This window comes from Netta rufina (assembly GCF_964035555.1).
Source record: "Netta rufina genome assembly, chromosome: 2".
In the NCBI taxonomy this organism is placed as follows: Eukaryota; Metazoa; Chordata; class Aves; order Anseriformes; family Anatidae; genus Netta; species Netta rufina.
Window position 1 is genome coordinate 158,223,014 of NC_140124.1, and position 16,728 is coordinate 158,239,741.

The 16,728-nt window shown below is 55.9% G+C and overlaps 1 protein-coding gene across 3 annotated transcripts in view; it reads left to right on the plus strand.

Annotated features, from left to right (window-relative positions):
• Positions 1–16,728, plus strand: part of ARHGAP39 (Rho GTPase activating protein 39) — an 83,411-nt gene that overhangs the window by 54,259 nt on the left and 12,424 nt on the right. For 2 of the 3 annotated variants that reach the window (XM_084282568.1, XM_084282570.1), the window contains exons 2-3: positions 6,227–6,661; positions 14,601–14,681. In XM_084282568.1, the coding sequence (XP_084138694.1) occupies positions 6,227–6,661; positions 14,601–14,681 (516 nt within the window). The remainder of the gene's footprint in view (positions 1–6,226; positions 6,662–14,600; positions 14,682–16,728) is intronic. The other variant, XM_084282569.1, reaches the window with a different exon arrangement.

A 16,728-nucleotide genomic window follows, 5' to 3' on the forward strand; every position in this document is an offset into this window, starting at 1 on the left:
GGGGTAGGGGGGACCCGGAGGAGCCTCCAACCTCCACCACCCTCACTTTTGGTGCACGACCCGAGCCACCTCCGGAGAGCACACACCGACTGCACCCCTGGGTGCCCGGGCAGGACGTTTTTAAGAGAGAGACTCCGATAACCTCCAGCTAAAGGCTGAGCAGCTTTCACGCGGCCGCTGGATTCATCCCCAGCCTGTTCGTCTTATCAGCTTTCTGGCAGCTTCCTCCGCTTTCGGGGGGGGGTTAAAGGAGATAACACATAGCCCAGTGAAGTTCGGATTGGGAGCATCCGCCCTCGCCAGAGGTCAAACTTGCCCTGATAAGAGGAGAGGACATCGGAGCCGCCCGATCCTCTTTCCAAAGCCCGTGCCGCGTCCCCGCGTCCTCTGCGCCAGAAGCGCTGCGATGACACCAAAGGCATCAGCAAAAAATGGGGCAGTGGGGGGGGTCCGAGAGCTCCGTGCCTCTTCCTACACCTCCCCGGGACGGGAATCCACCTGGGTTGGGCTTGGTGGTCCCGGAGACCCCCTCCAACGAGACGAATTTGGTGAAATTCGGGCAGCGGAGCAGGACCTCGCCGTGCCGGCCGCGGCTGGGAGTCCAATTTCACAGCCGCCCCCGCGGGCTCGTCCTCCCCGAGCTCCTCGCGTTCTCTTCTGAACCCCGGTTGTGTTTTTTGGCTCAACCACCCAATGCATTCCACGCTTTAATTGCGTGCTACGGAAAGTAATTTCCTCTGGTTGTCTCCTAAAACCCCCCCTGCCAGAGAACTGCGGAGCGACCGACGAAAGGCGTCCTGAGAAAAGGAACGGGGAGCCGGCCCCACATCCACCCCAGATCCCAGCTTTTCCCCGTGGGGCTGCCCCATGGGGTTGCCCACGTCCTGCCCCGTCCTTGCTGACCCTTGGGCCACCTTCCCAACCCGTGAGGGCGCGGGGGATTCCTCCAGGACCCCGAGGGGCTCTAAGCACGTTACCACCAGGCCCTGAACTCCAGACTGGAAACCATCTCCTCGCTGCTCATTCCGTGGAGTTTTCAACCTTTTTTTTTTTTTCCCTTCTGACATCTCAGTTTGACGTAGCTTATTAATTCAGCTTCATGCCCAACAAAGGAAGACTTCAGTGCGGGAACGCCCCCACCCCTGTTTGAACCGAGTCCTCCTCCCCTGGCTTTATTTCAGGTTCCTTTTTTTTTTTCCTCCCCTCTTTATCCATCAGCCGCTCCCCGTGCCCGACGCGCGCACGCCAGCTCCTGGTGGATTCCTTCACGGAAGCCTTAATTTTCTTTTGCCACCTCCATTTCAGCTTCGTTTCTATGGGAACGGAGAAAAGACAGGCATGGAAGCCTCCTGCTCCCGTCTCCCCACCGGGACACGCATTGGGCATCGCGGGGCTTCGTCTCGCAGCCTCGTGCCACCCCTGGTGTTGCTCACCCCAGATCCTGGCTCCTTCGACCCCTGGTAGAAGCTGGAGAGCATTGGGCATCTCCATCAGATCTCAGCTCCTGGGCATCCTTGGCAGAGCTGGCTCATGGTGGGGACATGGTGACACTTTCGGTGGTCACTTTTTGCCTCGAGGGATGGAGACGTGTCCCTCGTGGTCACCGTTTGGACACAGCAGGCTGTGGGCCTCAGCAGTTGCACTCCAACCAGCTGGGTTTTGCTCCTCACCCATCCTATGAGCTTCTCCTCGGAGCTCGCCCACGATGGGGGAAGATGGATTTCGTTTCCCGGGCCCTTTGTTGCTTGAGCAGACCTCGCAAAGAGGCGAAGGCGCGCGCAAAGTCTCTCCGTTTCCCGTAGCGATCGTGATACCAGCATTAAAAAGCGGCCTTCCAGGTGATCCCCATCGCTTCCTCCAGCTATCAGAGAGGGAAGGAGGCAGCAGGAGAGCCGGGAGGCTCAGCCCTATGCAAAAAATCCCTCTGTTACAGCTCAGCCTCCCCACCGGGCGGGCTGGGAGCGAGCGGCCCCGGCGCTTTCTCAGGGCGCGTTCCAAGCCAAGCGCCCGCAGCGGTGGCACATCTGCCTCCACGGTGCAGCCGGGGCCCGAAATCACTCGGGGGGGTGCGATTTAGATTGCAAATCACCTCCGAGTTGTAAATCCACACCGTCCCGCCTCGTGTTGTCAGCTGCCAAATTCCCTTGGGATGACTTTTTGGTTTTCCGTGCGAGCACCGGAGCTGTCGTCAGGCTCCGAGCGGCAACGGGGGTGTCTGGGGAAGGGGCTGAGGTTGGAGGCACCCCCATGTCCACCCTGTCCCCCCTCCTGCCCCATCAGAGCCCCCGAGCTGGTGCCCAGCCCCACATCCAGGTGGTTTTGGGGATCCCAGCACCTCCCCGGCACCGCTCGAAGCCCCCTGGGAAGCTGAAGGCTGGGTGGGCGTTGGGGATGCGTCACGGCGAGGCTCGGCTCTCCATGCTCTGAGCCCTGGCTCCCTCCCAGCAGCAAGCAGCAACTGGGGACATTTCAGTCCGGGTGCCCACGAGATGCAAGGTGACAGCAGGAAGGGCACGATGCCCCGAGGAGCCTGCAGCTCCCGGAGAACGCGGTGCCAAAATGCCCTGCCAGCCCCAGGGCATGCCCGTGTGCACGGCAGAGCTCGTGTCTGCCTCTAAACCCGGCCTGGTTTCTAATCTAATAAACGTAACGTGGCCAAGGCGAGCCTTGAGTGGAACAGGCTCTGACACCCGCACGAGAGGCGCGCTCCGTGTTTTCCCCTGGAGCTCTCCGTCTGGTCGGGACGGATTTGGTAAGCGGCAGGGAGCGGAGAGACCGAACGCCACGAGCGTCTGCAGCTCTTATTCCTCTGGGTCCTGCTCGCAGTGGTCTGCCGGGAGGGTGGGAGAGACACCGGAGACAGATTGGTGATAGCATGACCACGTTTGGCCACGATTACCAACGGTGCAGGTACTTGGTGATTGCATCTGCTCCACTTTAGGGGTCCCTGAGCATCCCCAAGCATCCCCATCCTCGTGGTGGCTTCCAAAATTCAACAGCAGCCCAAAGGAGCTCTACGTCCATCACATCCTTGCCACCCGTCTTGGTTCTTCTCTGCTTCTCCCAGTTTCTTGAATTAGCTTGAAATTCACAGAACCTCGCTTTCTCGGTTTTCTTCCACGGTTCCTTTCCATCCTAGATATTGGGGTAGATCACAAATGGCTCTTTGTGTAAAAAAAAATGTGTTTTGAGTCACGAGATGCTGTGAGCACTTGAGGCTGCATGCAAAAAGCTTGAAGTGTCTTTGGTTTATGGATTATGGCCAGAGGGCTGGTCTGGAAAACTCACCTTGTTTTTTGGGGGATCCATCCCCGAAGTGCCAAAGCTGGGGGTTTCCGAGAGTTTCTGCATAACTGATTTATGGTTATAAGGATATATGGTTATATGGGAGCCCGTCTGCGCATCTCCCGTGGTTGTTTTTTGGGGTTTTTTATCAGTCTGTAACCATTTGGGATCGCTCCACCCTCGGCACTCACTGCACAGTGCCGTGTCATCAGCAGGATGCAGGGGCACTGGGATCGAGGTTTCCTGGCGTTTTGGGGCTGCTGCTCCCAAAGTTTGGTAACCCCATCCCGCTCAAAGCATTTTTGCTGTAGCTGCGTATCCAACCCTGATTTTTTCCATCTCCCTTTCTCATGCTGTTTAGTGAGGAAGTGTTGCACCTTTCAGCTTAATTATGTCTTTTCGTAAAAAATATTAATTGGCACTGAAACCACCGGTGCGGGAACAAGCCCTCGCTCCAAGCACTTTGATACTCTGCTAACTGCTGACGCTCAGCAGTTCTCCGTGCGCTCACCAGCCAGGGCTTTCGAAGGTTTGGCACCGAGGAACTGTCCCTGGTGGCTGAAACAATTTTTTAAGTAAAACAAATTTTAAGTGAAGCGCGTTTTAAGTAAAACGAGTTTTAAGAAAAACAAGTTTTAAGTAAAGCAATTTTTGAGTAAAACAGTTTTTAAGTAAAACACGTTTTAAGTAAAACAAATCTGGAGCAGAACATTCCTGCAGGGTGCCACGCGCGTAACGAACCAAGTTGTGCTGCTCGGAGGCAGAGAATCAAAGCAACTTGGGCACTTCTGGGGGTAATTGGGTGTTTCTGGGTGTAGTTGGCTGCTCCTGGGTGTAGTTGGGTGCTTCACGTTGTAGTTGGGCACTTTGGGTTGTAGTTGGTTGCTTCTGGGTGTAGTTGGGTGTTTCTGGGTGTAGTTGGGCACTTTGGAGTGTAGTTGGTTGCTTCTGGGTGTAGTTGGGTGCTTCTGGGTGTAGTTGGGTGCTTCAGGGTGTAGTTGGGCACTTTGGGTTGTAGTTGGGTGCTTGGGGCTGTAGTTGGGCACTTTGGGGTGTAGTTGGTTGCTTCTGAGTGTAGTTGGGTGCTTCTGAGTGTAGTTGGATTCTTCTGGGTGTATTGGAGTGCTTTGGGTTGTAGTTGGGCACTTCTGGGTGTAATTGGGTGTTTCTGGGTGTAGTTGGCTACTTCTGGGTGTAGCTGGGTGCTTCAGGTTGTAGTTGGGTGCTTCACGTTGTAGTTGGGTGCTTTGGGTTGTAGTTGGGCACTTCTGGGTGTATTTGGGTACTTCAGGTTGTAGTTGGGCAGTTTGGGTTGTACTTGAGTGCTCCTGGGTGTAGTTGGGAACTTCAGGATGTAGTTGGGTGCTTCGGGGTGTAGTTGGGTGCTTCTGGGTGTATTTGGGTGCTTCGGGGTGTAGTTGGATGCTTCGGGGTGTAGTTGGGTGCTTTGGGGTGTAGTTGGGCACTTCAGGTTGTAGTTGGGTGCTTTGGGTTGTAGTTGGATGCTTCTGGGTGTAGTTTGCTCCTTCTCAGGGTCTGTTAATGGGTGGCGAGCCGCCTGCTGCACGGCAGGCGAGCATCCCCGCCACCAGGCAATCACCCGAGGGCTGCCAGAAAAACGTCACTTTTGAGTGGAATCTGCTCAGAAAAGGACTGATTTAAGAGGAACGGCCCCCCCGGCTCCTTCCCCCTCTTGCCATGGGTCGCTTCCTTCCCCACAAGGCGCACGCACGGCATCGACCCCGTCTCCTGACCCCGTTGTGTCTCTGCTACAGAAAGATGCTGGCTCGGCTGTTTTTTCCCCTCGTAACTGCGGTTATCAATAAACCCCGCGTCGTTTTAAGTGCGAAATAGGTTGGAATTGAGGCTGCTCGTAATTGGGTGGTGTCACGAGCTTTCCGGGCACGCGGCGCGGCATCGCCCCGTCCCGAGGGAAGCGCAGGGTGAGCAGCCTGGCCTGAAATGGGAAGAGGAGGCTGCTGTGGGTCAAAGATTTGGGTTTTGTTTTTTTTTTGTGGCCTTCTGAAAAATGTTACCGAGCTGAAATGAGCCCAGGGTTCCCCTCATCTGTCTGTGTGCTCTCAGAAATGGAACCTGCGCATCAGCGGGGCTCCTTCTCAGGGCAGCGCAGGGAGTTGGGGTTTTGGGGTGAGTCCCTGGGCTTTTGGGAGCCTTTCCAGTGGGTCCCTGAGCCCCTTTCCCTGCAATTCACCACTTATAAACTCCTCTGAGGTCTGCGTTCCCGTGGGCTGTACCCGATGCTCCTGCACATGGCTGAGGCATGGTGACCCCAAACCCCTTTGGCTACTGGAGATTGCAGCCGACTTCCCTGCTCCATTTTGGGTGGATTTGGGAAATAATGGTGGTGATTCCGGGCTGAGCCCGCTCCTGGCACCCAGAGGAGTTGTGCTGCGCCCATACCCGTGACCCCATCACCGTGTCGGGGTGCACGCACGGGTTGTCCCGTGCTGATGTCGATCCGGGGCCAAAATCCCAAAAATGAGAAGAGCTGCGCCACGCCAGGCCCCAAATTAAAGCCTTCAGGGGGGACCTGGAGAAAATGTTGGGACTCCACAGAGCTGGAAGTGGCCTCCAGCTTTATTCTCACAACCCGCTCCTTCTCAGCACTCAGACTGGGGAGCATAGACAGGCACAAATCCCACGTAAGGACTTTTCATTCATAAGGACATCCCCTTTATCTTTTTACTTAAGCCCACACACAAAAAAAAAAAAATGAAGAATTTGAATAAAACCTGGCTGGCTGTAAGCCTCAGCGTCCTCTGGATTAGCGAAAGGTGACGCCTGGGGTGCTCGGGGTAATCTGAAAAGTTGGTTGATTCCCGTTGTCGGCGCGAGGACGAGTTAATTAAACCTGCTTTCACGTTCCAAGCCCCGCTTTGCTGTTTAAACCCCCCTCCTCTCTCTGCTTGCTCCCCCGCAGGCTGGAATGGGTGGAAATCATCGAGCCTCGGACGCGGGAGCGCATGTACGCCAACCTCATCACGGGGGAGTGCGTCTGGGACCCGCCGGCCGGCGTGCGCATCAAGCGCACGAATGAGAACCAGTGGTGGGAGCTCTTCGACCCCAACACCTCCCGCTTCTACTACTACAATGCCACCACGCAGCGGACGGTGTGGCACCGGCCGCAGAACTGCGACATCATCCCCCTGGCCAAGCTGCAGACCCTGAAGCAGAACACGGAGTCGCCGCGAGCCTCGACGGAGAACAGCCCCGGGAGGAGCAGCAATGTCAGCAGGGAGGGCAGCACCAGCTCCTCGCTGGAGCAGGAGCTGGAGGGCGGCGAGAAGGTGCCCGAGCAGACGAGGTCGGGCCGCCAGTCCACCCAGTACGCCGTGGTGAAGGAGGAAACGGAGAGGTGAGGGCGGCCGGCGATGGGGCGCCGCGGTGCCGCGGGGTCGGGGGACGGTGCCCGGCTCCGTGGAGGGGCAGAGAGCGAGGTCCTGGTCATGCAGCGGGGAGAAATTCATCAGGAAGCTCCCCTAACGAGGTCTGGCGTCTCTTAAGGTTTATGGTTTGCTCATCTGTTGAGTAGTCACTGGAGGAAGAGGTGCAGGCACCCGTGGGAGCTGCTCCTCCTCGTTAGCGCTCGCTGAGGTGTTCTTTCCAAAATAACTCCCTGGCCCCCAAAGCGTGGTGCTGCAGGTTTAAAAGCTTTTTCCCCGCGGGTGCTTCCTCCCCCTGTCTCCCCAGCACGGTCCCTGCTGCTCCCCTGCACCTTTTGGGGGGGTTCCTGGTGCGAAGGGGGAGCTCCCAGAATGATTTAGGCAGGGAGCCTAAATCATTCCATTATTCTTTGATTTTCTCTCTTTTTTTTTTTAAGCTGCCCATTGCTAAGACCTCTCCAGGCCTCGTGGCTGCTCCAGAAGCATCCTGAGGTCCTCGGTGCGTGGTCACCCCCCATGAAGGGTTATAGGCAATGAGCCTTTTTTGGGTGTTTTTTCATCTTCCTGCAGACCACGCACACCATCGGGGGCTTCCAGGGGACGAAGGAAACTCCGGCCGGGGCAGGAGCCATTTCCTGCCTGGGGGGAGATAAAAATAAATTAAAAAAAAATTGGGTGCCACTCGAGGGAGCAAATATTGGTGTGCCGTGGGAGATTTACAGCTGGGGGTGACGTGTTGGTCCCCTTGGGGGTTCAATCCGTGCCACATCTGGCTCGGGGAAGGGGCAACACCGTGGGCTGAGCCCACTGGGTGCATTTCCAGCAGGGCACGGGGAAAACTGGTTAAAAACACACGGGTTTGGGTACTTCTGTGGCCGTCGGAGCAGCCCAGGATGCTGGGTGGGGGGTTTGCTCCGCGGCTGGGGGCTTTCTGCATCAGGAGCTGAGATTTTGAGGAGGAAAGGGGGGATTTTGGCTGCTGACCTGCAGGAAATCCTCCGGGACACCGAGGTTCTGTCTCCAGAAGTGGCCAGGGGTGGATAAAGCCAAACACGAGCTGTGCAAATTAAGAATGGATTTTGGATCGTGGTGATGGCAGCGCCAGCTCGGGCGTTTGTGCCTCGAGCTTCTCCGTGCCCGGGGCCCCTCCGCGTTCTGTTGTTGTTCCATGAACTGGAAAAATGTGAATTTCTGTGTGTGATGTGCTCGTTTTGTGCCTGTGTGAGCCCTAAAACGTAGGAGAGCTGCATCAGGCACGGTGTTTATTATTTTTTTTTGCCTCGTTGGTGCTTTTTTCTTCTCAACGTGCAGCCGCCTCCTTCGCTTTGGGTACCAAGGTGCCTCCCACCACATCCGTGCTGCTGGCTGGTGTCTGAGCGGTGTCTCCTCTTTTCTGGGGGAATTTGGGTGGTGAATGGGACAAGGGTGAGGGCGGAGGTGGCCCCAAGACCCTTTTTTGGGAAGGAAAGGGGAACGAGTTGCGGTGCATCGCTCGGTGTGCCGGAGAGGACAACTGGGGATGCTTTATTTGCAAAGGGAGGAAAGAAGGGGGTGGTTTGTGGGACTGGGGAGGGGTGAAAGAAGGATTTTGTGGGTGAGTTGAGTTCATATCCTTAGTCAGAGACAGGTCTGAAGTCTCCTACCAGGAGAATTAACGCAGGATGCTTCTCCAGTACGTGGCTTTGCCTCTCACAGGAGAGCCAAGGTTGGAAGGGGGCTCTGGAGGTCACCTGCCTGAATCCCCTGCTCGAATTTTCACAGCTTTGAGCCTTAAACTCATTTCAGCAAGGTTTCAGTCCCAAATTTTCTCTGGTCTTACCGCGAGGTCAACGGCTGACCTCAAGGAGCCATCAAGGCCCTTGGGACCACTAGGCCCAACCTCCAACCCCATCTGTTGGGTCCCAGCCCTACACCACGTCCCTCAGCGCCCATCCCATCACACCTCATGCTTAGAGGTGCCCCACGGGTGGGGGATTTGGGAACAGGATGGGGGATTTGGGAACAGGAGCCTCTGGTTTGGCTGGAGGCCATGGTGGCCACCAGCTCCTTGGTGCGGCCAACGCGGTTTTTGGGATCTCGACGCCAGGTTTGCCAGGGTGGCCAGCAGAGGTGGAGGATTCCAACAGAAATCCTGGCTTGCCCAAGACGTCGCATTTTCTTCCTTAAAATGGGAATTTTATCTATAAAGCAGGACGTGGCCACTCTGAAATCTGGACTGGCGTTGTGTTGGGTCACTGGGTTTGGGCACACTGCGCCTCGGTCCGTGCGGGGCCCCAGGGGAGACCGACGAGCAGGGGCACCAGGGGAGCCCTCTGTGGACCCCTGTGCCACAGAAAATTGTTTTCTTTTTGTTTTTTTTGGGTGTCTTCACCCAAATCCCACCTGCTCCGAAATGGTGCCCACGTTATTTCCCAAGACTTGCCCTTTTCTCGCAGGTTTTCCCGCCCCCGGTTCTGAAGGCCAGTAAAGATAAAGATAAAGTAAGATAAAATGCAACCCTAAAGATAAAGTAAGATGAAATGCAACCCTTAAATCTCCCTGGATTAAGTGGAGCTGAGACGAAATAGCCAGGGGAGGGGGTCCCTTAGAGACCCCTTCCCAAAACGGGACCTTGCTGGCTGCAGTGCCCAGGAGGGGAGCCCCAGAAAAGGGGCTCCAAAAATCTGGAACACCGCAGGCAGCCGAGGTGGGATCCCACCCCAAAACGTGAACTCCTCCGGGACCTCATTCCCCCAGCAGGACCCCGGGTGCTGGGACGGGGACGCTGCCAGCCCGGGGAGGGGAACGCTGCAGGAAATTGCAGGTTTTTCAGCAAATGGGGCTAAAACAGAGATTTTCTCTTTTTGTTTTCTCTCCTCTTGCTTTTTGCTCTCTGGCACCCGACGAACGCCGCAAGCTCCACGGGGAGATATTTGCGGGGTGAAGGCTGGGGTTTAACCCCTTTCCTCGTGCTGTTTTCAAATATTTGGGGGAAAATCGTTCCCATCTGGCATTTCCTTGGGGCAAAGCGCTTTGGGGCAAATTGGGGCAAAGCTCTCTGTCCACATCCTGCTGATTTTTTGTGTTCTGCCTGCACAACAGGCTCGGGGTAGCTGGGTGTCCATCCAACGCGTGCGCAGGGCGTCCGGCCCGACATGCAGTTTACATAACAGCAAAGAAAAATATCTCTTTCCCCTTTTTTTCTTTTTTTTTTCTCTTTTTTAGAAGCAGCAGCTGTAATTAAGCGTATGAAGCCTTGCGGTCCAGCGATTAGCGCAGGGGATTAGGTGCTGGGATTTCATTTCTATTCCTGGCTTTGCCACCGCGCTGTGCTATTTTCGGGCACGTCACTTTCCCTTCTTTTAAAAATAAAAGCAGCGCTCGGAGCCGCTGGGAAGCGGTGCCACCTCCTCTTCCAGGGGGGAAAAAGGAAAAAAAAAATAATAACATGATTTGACATTTTTTTTTAGCTCTGCTGGAGGTGCAGTCCCCTTTTCTTGATGCTTCACGATTCATCAAACGGGGCTTGGGCAGGAGCTGGGGTGGGGGGCGCAGGGGGACAGGAGCCAGAAGGGGAGCTCCTCTGGAGCCATTTGAAGTTAATTTTTCCCCTAATTAGCAGCTTTATTCCCTTGGTAGGGCTCAGGAGGAGCTGTTGGGCTGCGGGCACCCTCCAGCTCCTTGGGTCCGTGGCGGGGATGTGGTGGCACCGTGTGCCAGCCACGGGTAGCAGGGCTCTGGGTGGACCTAAAGATGTTGCCACGCGTCGTGCTGAGGAGGAGGAGGCTGTTCCCTGTGCTTGGGGGATCCCAAATCCCAAAAAAATCACCACCAGAGCTTTTGGCCTCACCAGTGCGAGCTCAGATGCAACCACGGTTGTCGGAGTTAGCCTGCTGAGACGACAGACGTCGCCCTGCGTGGGCTGCTAAAATCAGAGTGTTCTGCACCTCCCCAGCCCCTCACAGCCCTGCAGGGGCACTGCCAGTGTTTGGGCAGGTTGAGAAGGAGGAAAACGCCCCAAATTTGCCGTTTCTTTCATGGTAAGGAGGTGCTGCTGTGCTCTGGGGGTTTGCTCAAGGAGTTTGTGCAATGACGGCTGCAGCAGTGGTTCCAGATGCATGAACTATTTAATAGGTACAGGGATCCCTCCAATTAACAAAGTACAATTAAAGGCCAGCTTCTCTGAGCCCCATGGGTCCCGTCCAGGCTCAATTTGGGCTGCTGGAGTCAGGGGGCATCATCCGTAGCGAGTGGGTGCGATGGCTCCAGTGGGATTCGGACCTGCAGCATCAGCAGGGCTGAGCGGGTCCCCAGCGCCCCAAAAGTCCCCTCGAGCACCAAGGACACCAAAACCTCCCAGCAGCATTGCGAGGACCCTGATCTAGAGAAAAGGCACTTTTTAAAGTGCCTTCCACCTCTGGAAGGTGGGAATTGTCCTGGATCTTGCTTTGCCCTGTTTGCAGTGGATATGTCGAACCTCGCTTAGCACCCGCACGGGGACAGCACAGCTGGGGACAACGTGGTCCCCTCTCCACCGCCCTGCGCTCTGGGGTCACCTAGGTTGGAAAAAACCTTCAAGATCCCCAAAAAACAACCGTTGGCGTGACCTAGGGCGTCCCATGGCTAAACCACCTCCTCGCCTTGAGTCCGTCCGGAGCCGCAGGACGATGGAGACGGCAGGACGGGGACAGAAGGACACGGACAGCAGGATGAGGACAGCAGGATGGGGACAGCAGGATGAGGACAGCAGGATGAGGACAGCAGGATGGGGACAGCAGGATGCCCTCCCTTTTGGGCATGCCTTCTCTGAGAGGACCCAAATGGTGCAGGGAGGGCGTTAAGAGCGGAGCCACTCGCTCTGATTTCGGCGCGCACGAACGAGAGCTGCTGGAAGGAGCTGGCTGGAGGGCCCCGGGCAGGCTTGCCAGGCTGTTAATATTTAAGCAGCAGCATTGTTCAGCCCCTGCTGGCCTGGCTTCCGTGGGCAGCAGTGCGTGGAGCACTTGTCCCCTTACGAAGCGCTCTCCGAGGTTTTTTGGAGCGGTGCCGAGCACGGGTCGGACCGACACGGGGCATGGAGCTTTCGGCAATTTCAACCTCTGCCCGGTGACTCAGAGCTCGCTTCTGGCCTCACGCAGCGTCCCCACTGCTGTGTGAATGAAAAATAGAAATAAAATATAGAATAGAAAAAGAAGGGTTTTGCTGGTGGGGTTTTGCAGACCGACACCAGCCTGACCTGGGCTTGGGCGCAGCGAGGCGCACGCGGGTGCTGGTTTTGGTAACTTCATGGGGGCGATCAAAGACCCTTGGTTACTCCAGAAGATCAAACGGCCTCTGTTTGCCCAGAGAAACCTTGGGGTCTCCTCCTTGGAGAGCTTCAGCCTGGAACTCGTGGCACTGTGGATGGATTCAATACCTGACTTTAGTCCCCTTGGCAGCTTCATCAGCAAGAGCTGATCACCGCGATAACGAACTCAAACTCATCAGCAACACCACAGCGACTGCGCTTTGGGGTTGCTCTGCCAAAAATCCAGGAGATCTCCTGGAGATCTCCATCTCAGCACCTTGCTGGGCAGTTCTGGACCACGAGCTTACTTTTAATCCATTTATTGCCTCCGAAACCATTCCTTAAATATTGCGAGGTGTTAGGGGTGCCGAGTTAGCACCTCTCCAGCCCCATGGGCTGTCCTGGCTCCTGGGCATCTCGTGGGGCTCCATTTGAGGTGCCAAAGCTCTGGAATGCTCTGATATTGTAGGTGTATGGAACAATCTCCATCACCTATGAGCTCACACACCTTTGCACCTCCAGCTGGCACCACCAGAAGGACGACAGCCTCCGTGGTGTTGGCAGGACCTTTGCACCAAGTGATTGGAAACCATCTAGAATTTGTGCGTGGCCCCTCAGACCTCCTGGTGTGTGGGCACGAGCAGGGATGGAGGCTTGGGGAGCCCGGGTCCCATCCTCACCTTGCTCCCAGAGTCCCAGCCAGCACAGCTTTGCCCTGAGATTGAAGGAAACACGCTCGGTGCCCTTTATTTGCAAGAGCCTTGGAAAATGTAAGGTTGTAAGGGACTGCTGATGATCAGGTGATTTTTTTTGTGTATTTTTTTTTTTGGAAGGGAGGGGATGAAGTGAGGTGCACAGCATGTAGCCAGTGTCTGGAGCGTGTTGCTGTGGGAGGTGGATATTGCGGCAGGTTCAGGAAGGGATTAAACAAATCCCAGGCAACCAACCCATAAAAGTTGGTTCCTTGGAGGACACCTCCCTGCTGATGACCCTAACGCAGGGACCGGGTGCTGGGGGGCACCTTGAGTTGGACTTTCCATGCTTTTCAGGATTTGGACCCGATGATGCTTGTGAGTCCCTTGGCACATTCTGTGATTCAAAGAACTTGCCTGAAGGTCTTCTTGACCTTGAGTTTCCTTGAGGTCTTCTGGACCTTGAGCTTCCTTGAGGTCTTCTGGACCTTGAACTTCCTTGAGGTCTTCTTGACCTTGAGTTTTCTTGAGGTCTTCTGGACCTTGAGTTTCCTTGAGGTCTTGACCTTGAGTTTCCTTGAGGTCTTCTTGACCTTGAAATACCTTGAGGTCTTCTGAACCTTGAGGTTCCTGGAGGTCTTCTCCCAACAACCACTGCCATAAACCCCAAGTATTTTTTTCCACAGCTTCTTTAGGAAGCTTTGTGAGCATCGGTCCCCTTCCACCAAACCTACCAAGGCTTGCCTGCCGTGGAGGGGATGCTGCAGTCGTGGCTCTGGGTACAGCACGATAAGAGAGAGCTGACGCCTTTCCCTTGAGAAGAGGCTGAGTGTCACGAAAGAGGAGGCACGTGCCTTCACGTGCGTTGGAGAGGGAAAAGGGATTAAGCAATTCAACGCAGTCATAATTTCAGGGCTCAGAAGCCTCATTAAAATTAGCTTTGACAGAAGCTTAATTTTATTGCCACTTGCTTGAATAAATTCTTTGAGGTCTATCCTATTAGGAAGATTTGTTTTCTTCTCCCGAAACCAACATCTGATCTGAATTTTATTAACGCAAGCGCCTTAATGCGTACGTAGGGCTTGTTAATGCGGCAGCTTACAGAACTGCTCAGGAGGAAGTTATTTCTCCAGATGTTTGCCGTTACGTTCTGCTGCGGATCAAATGTCCAATAATTCGCGCGGCGCACGCGGCGCCGCCTGTTTTGCAAACGAGCCTGACGATTTGCACGGCCCTCAGCGGAGATAAAGGCAAAAAAAGACCTTTCCTGTGCTCCCCGAGCAAATACCAGCCGTAAGCAGGAGCAGTATCAGACCGCGTTGCCCTTCGGCAAAGATTAATAACGTGGCTAACGAGCGCGGGAGGGGCACGGCGTGCACATGGTACAACCAACTGCGATGTGGTAAATGAGGATGTGCCCCAAAAAAGGCTTTTTTTGGCACTCGCCCCTTCCACCTGTGTTGGCTTTGGCCAACGGAGCGGCAGGGCTATTAGCGGGAGGAGTGGGAGCGATGGTGAATATCCATAACCCCTGCCCTCTGCGTGGGGCTGTTGTTATAAATCCCATCCCATCCCATCCCAACCCATCCCCATCCCCATCCCATCCCATCCCATCCCATCCCATCCCATCCCATCCCCATCCCACTCTACTCTACTCTACTCTCTCTACTCTACTCTACTCTACTCTACTCTACTCTACTCTACTCTACTCTACTCTACTCTACTCTACTCTACTCTATTCTCTTCCATCATGTGTTAAACACCCAATTAATGACTCAAAACTTGATGTCAGGAGATAGGCACAAAGCCCAGCCCGACGGGGTCCCCATCTCTGTGGATGGGCTTCATGGATCCTAAATCTTCGTTGATCCTAAAGGCGATGGGACGTTAATAAGGGCACGTGCGCGTCCCGGTCGCTGTTGTAACCCCTTGTTCACCATTACTGTATTGCAGTTCGCCGCCCTCCGGAGTGTTTGAGAAAGAATATGACGTTTATCGGGATTACAATGCGGAAGGCCAACTCCTCCACTACAGGTAGCCGAAATTTCCCTCCTGTACCGGGGTTCGGGTCCGAAACGTGGCCTCCGCAGCGCGGCGTGGGGCATGGGCAGCCTGTGGGGAAGGGGCTGCAAATATCTTCTGGTTGTCCTCCCTGTCTCCTTCCCTCCACCTGCTGTGGTTTTAGCTTTATGACCGCCCTTAATAAGGGATTCATTTTGGATTTATTTTGGTGTTTTTTTTGGAACAGGAGCGCCGCGTGCCCTTTCTGCAGCTCGGTGCCGTCTGCGCTGCTCTCTGAGCACTGGACCACGGCCTGGCTGCTGCAAAATTTCATAAAACGGCGTTTTAATATTTTCTTTTAATTCTCGTGGACGAGGAAGGCATTTCAGGCAGGCACAAGAGAAGTCGTGGGGTCTGATATGGGGTTGGGGGTGCAGGCGGGACCCTCCTGGTCCATCCCAGCGCATCCCATCACAGCAGGCGATGTCTCGGATGGCTCTCGGCACTGCAACCCCATTTAGGCTCCTTTCTGGGATTTCTACATGGCTGTGGGCACACATTTCACCTATTTCTTGCTTGTCAGATGGGCGCCAGCGTTCTCCTGCTCGGATCGGGGTCGGGGTTTCAGGCGATCGCCGGGCTGAGGAAACTGCCCCCCGGCTTCCCTGGATTTAGGCTGGTGGGGGGGGACACGGAGCGCTCGTGGGGACATGGAGAGGTGGCAGGGATGTGGAATGGTGATGGGAACGTGGAGCAGTAGAGCGGTGACGGGGACACGGACACAGAGCAGTGATGGGGACACGGAGCAGTGATGGGGACACGGAGAGGTGATGGGGACACGGAGCAGGACGGGGCTGTGGTGCTGGATCGATGCCACAGCCAGGGACAGGACCCGATGCCTTTTCCTGGGGACAGCACCCCCACTGCGAGTGCCACCCCCTCTCCTGCTGCCCCCGCCCTCTCCCCATCGATTAAAAAAAGAAATTTCACCCCAATCAGTGCGCGCGGCCCTGTTTGTACCCGCGCCCGCCTCGCTGCAGGGGACGCCTCCATCTCCCCGACCTCAGCCTGGAAAAATCCCACAGACAGCCCTCGCTGCACCCCCCCCCCAGCTGCAGCCAGGAAGCTAATTAGCAGCTTTGGTTAATTAGCTGAGAGTGGGCTTCCTTCTGGAGGAGCCGGTCTCAAGTGCCCCCTGCCTGCGGGCTGCGGGGAGGTGGGAGCGGGGCTGGCGCAGCCTTGGGGAGGGGGGCTCCTGGCCCGAGCCCCTCCTGCGGGCTCCAAAATCGGCGTCGGGGCTCAGCACCCTGGGGTGCGCGGATCCGCTCGGGTGGGAGCAGGAGCTGAAATCCCCGGCTGGCTGCGGGAACGCGTTGCCAGCTCACCGGGACCCCGAGCACGGCTCCCCGCGGCGCTGCGCCTCTAGGAAATGTCACCGCCACTCCCTGCCTTCTGCTGCCAGCTCCTCTTCATCACGACGAAGGCTCCTCCACCTCCCCTCTCACGGAAGAGCCAGGAGCAGCCACACGAGCCCGTTTCAGCGTTTCCTTCAAAACCCAGAGCCCACAGAAATCCTTTTTCCCCCGGATTTCTGGTCCCCGGTGCAGGTGAGGGGTGGAAGGGCTGCGGACCCGTCCACCTGTCCAGTGAGCTGCTGCTCGTTCTCCAGAAATTGGGGGATTTTTGGGGGGGTTCCTGCGAGGGAAAACTCCGTGGTATTGAAGGGGGGTGAGGGACGGAGGGCTCGTTATCTCCTCCTCCTGGCTTGGCTCCCGCTGCCGCTAATTGGAGCGGACGCCACGGGAGACGGGAAGCGGCGGGCGGGGGAAATGTTGCACGGAGAAATTCGGGTTCTGCAGCCCCGAAGGCAAAAGCGCAGTCCAAAAACGCACCAAAAAAGTGCCCCAAATGTCGCAGCCTGCTCCTTTCATTCAGGGGAAGGCTTGGCAGGGCGGCGCGCTCACCCCAAGGCAAAAATCTCCCTTCTTTTCATTTAACTCCGGCGGTTCTTCGGAGTTTTGTGGGTTTTTTTTTTTTGGCAGGGAGCTTCGTGCTTGCTTTGCTCGCAGGCCTCGAAGCT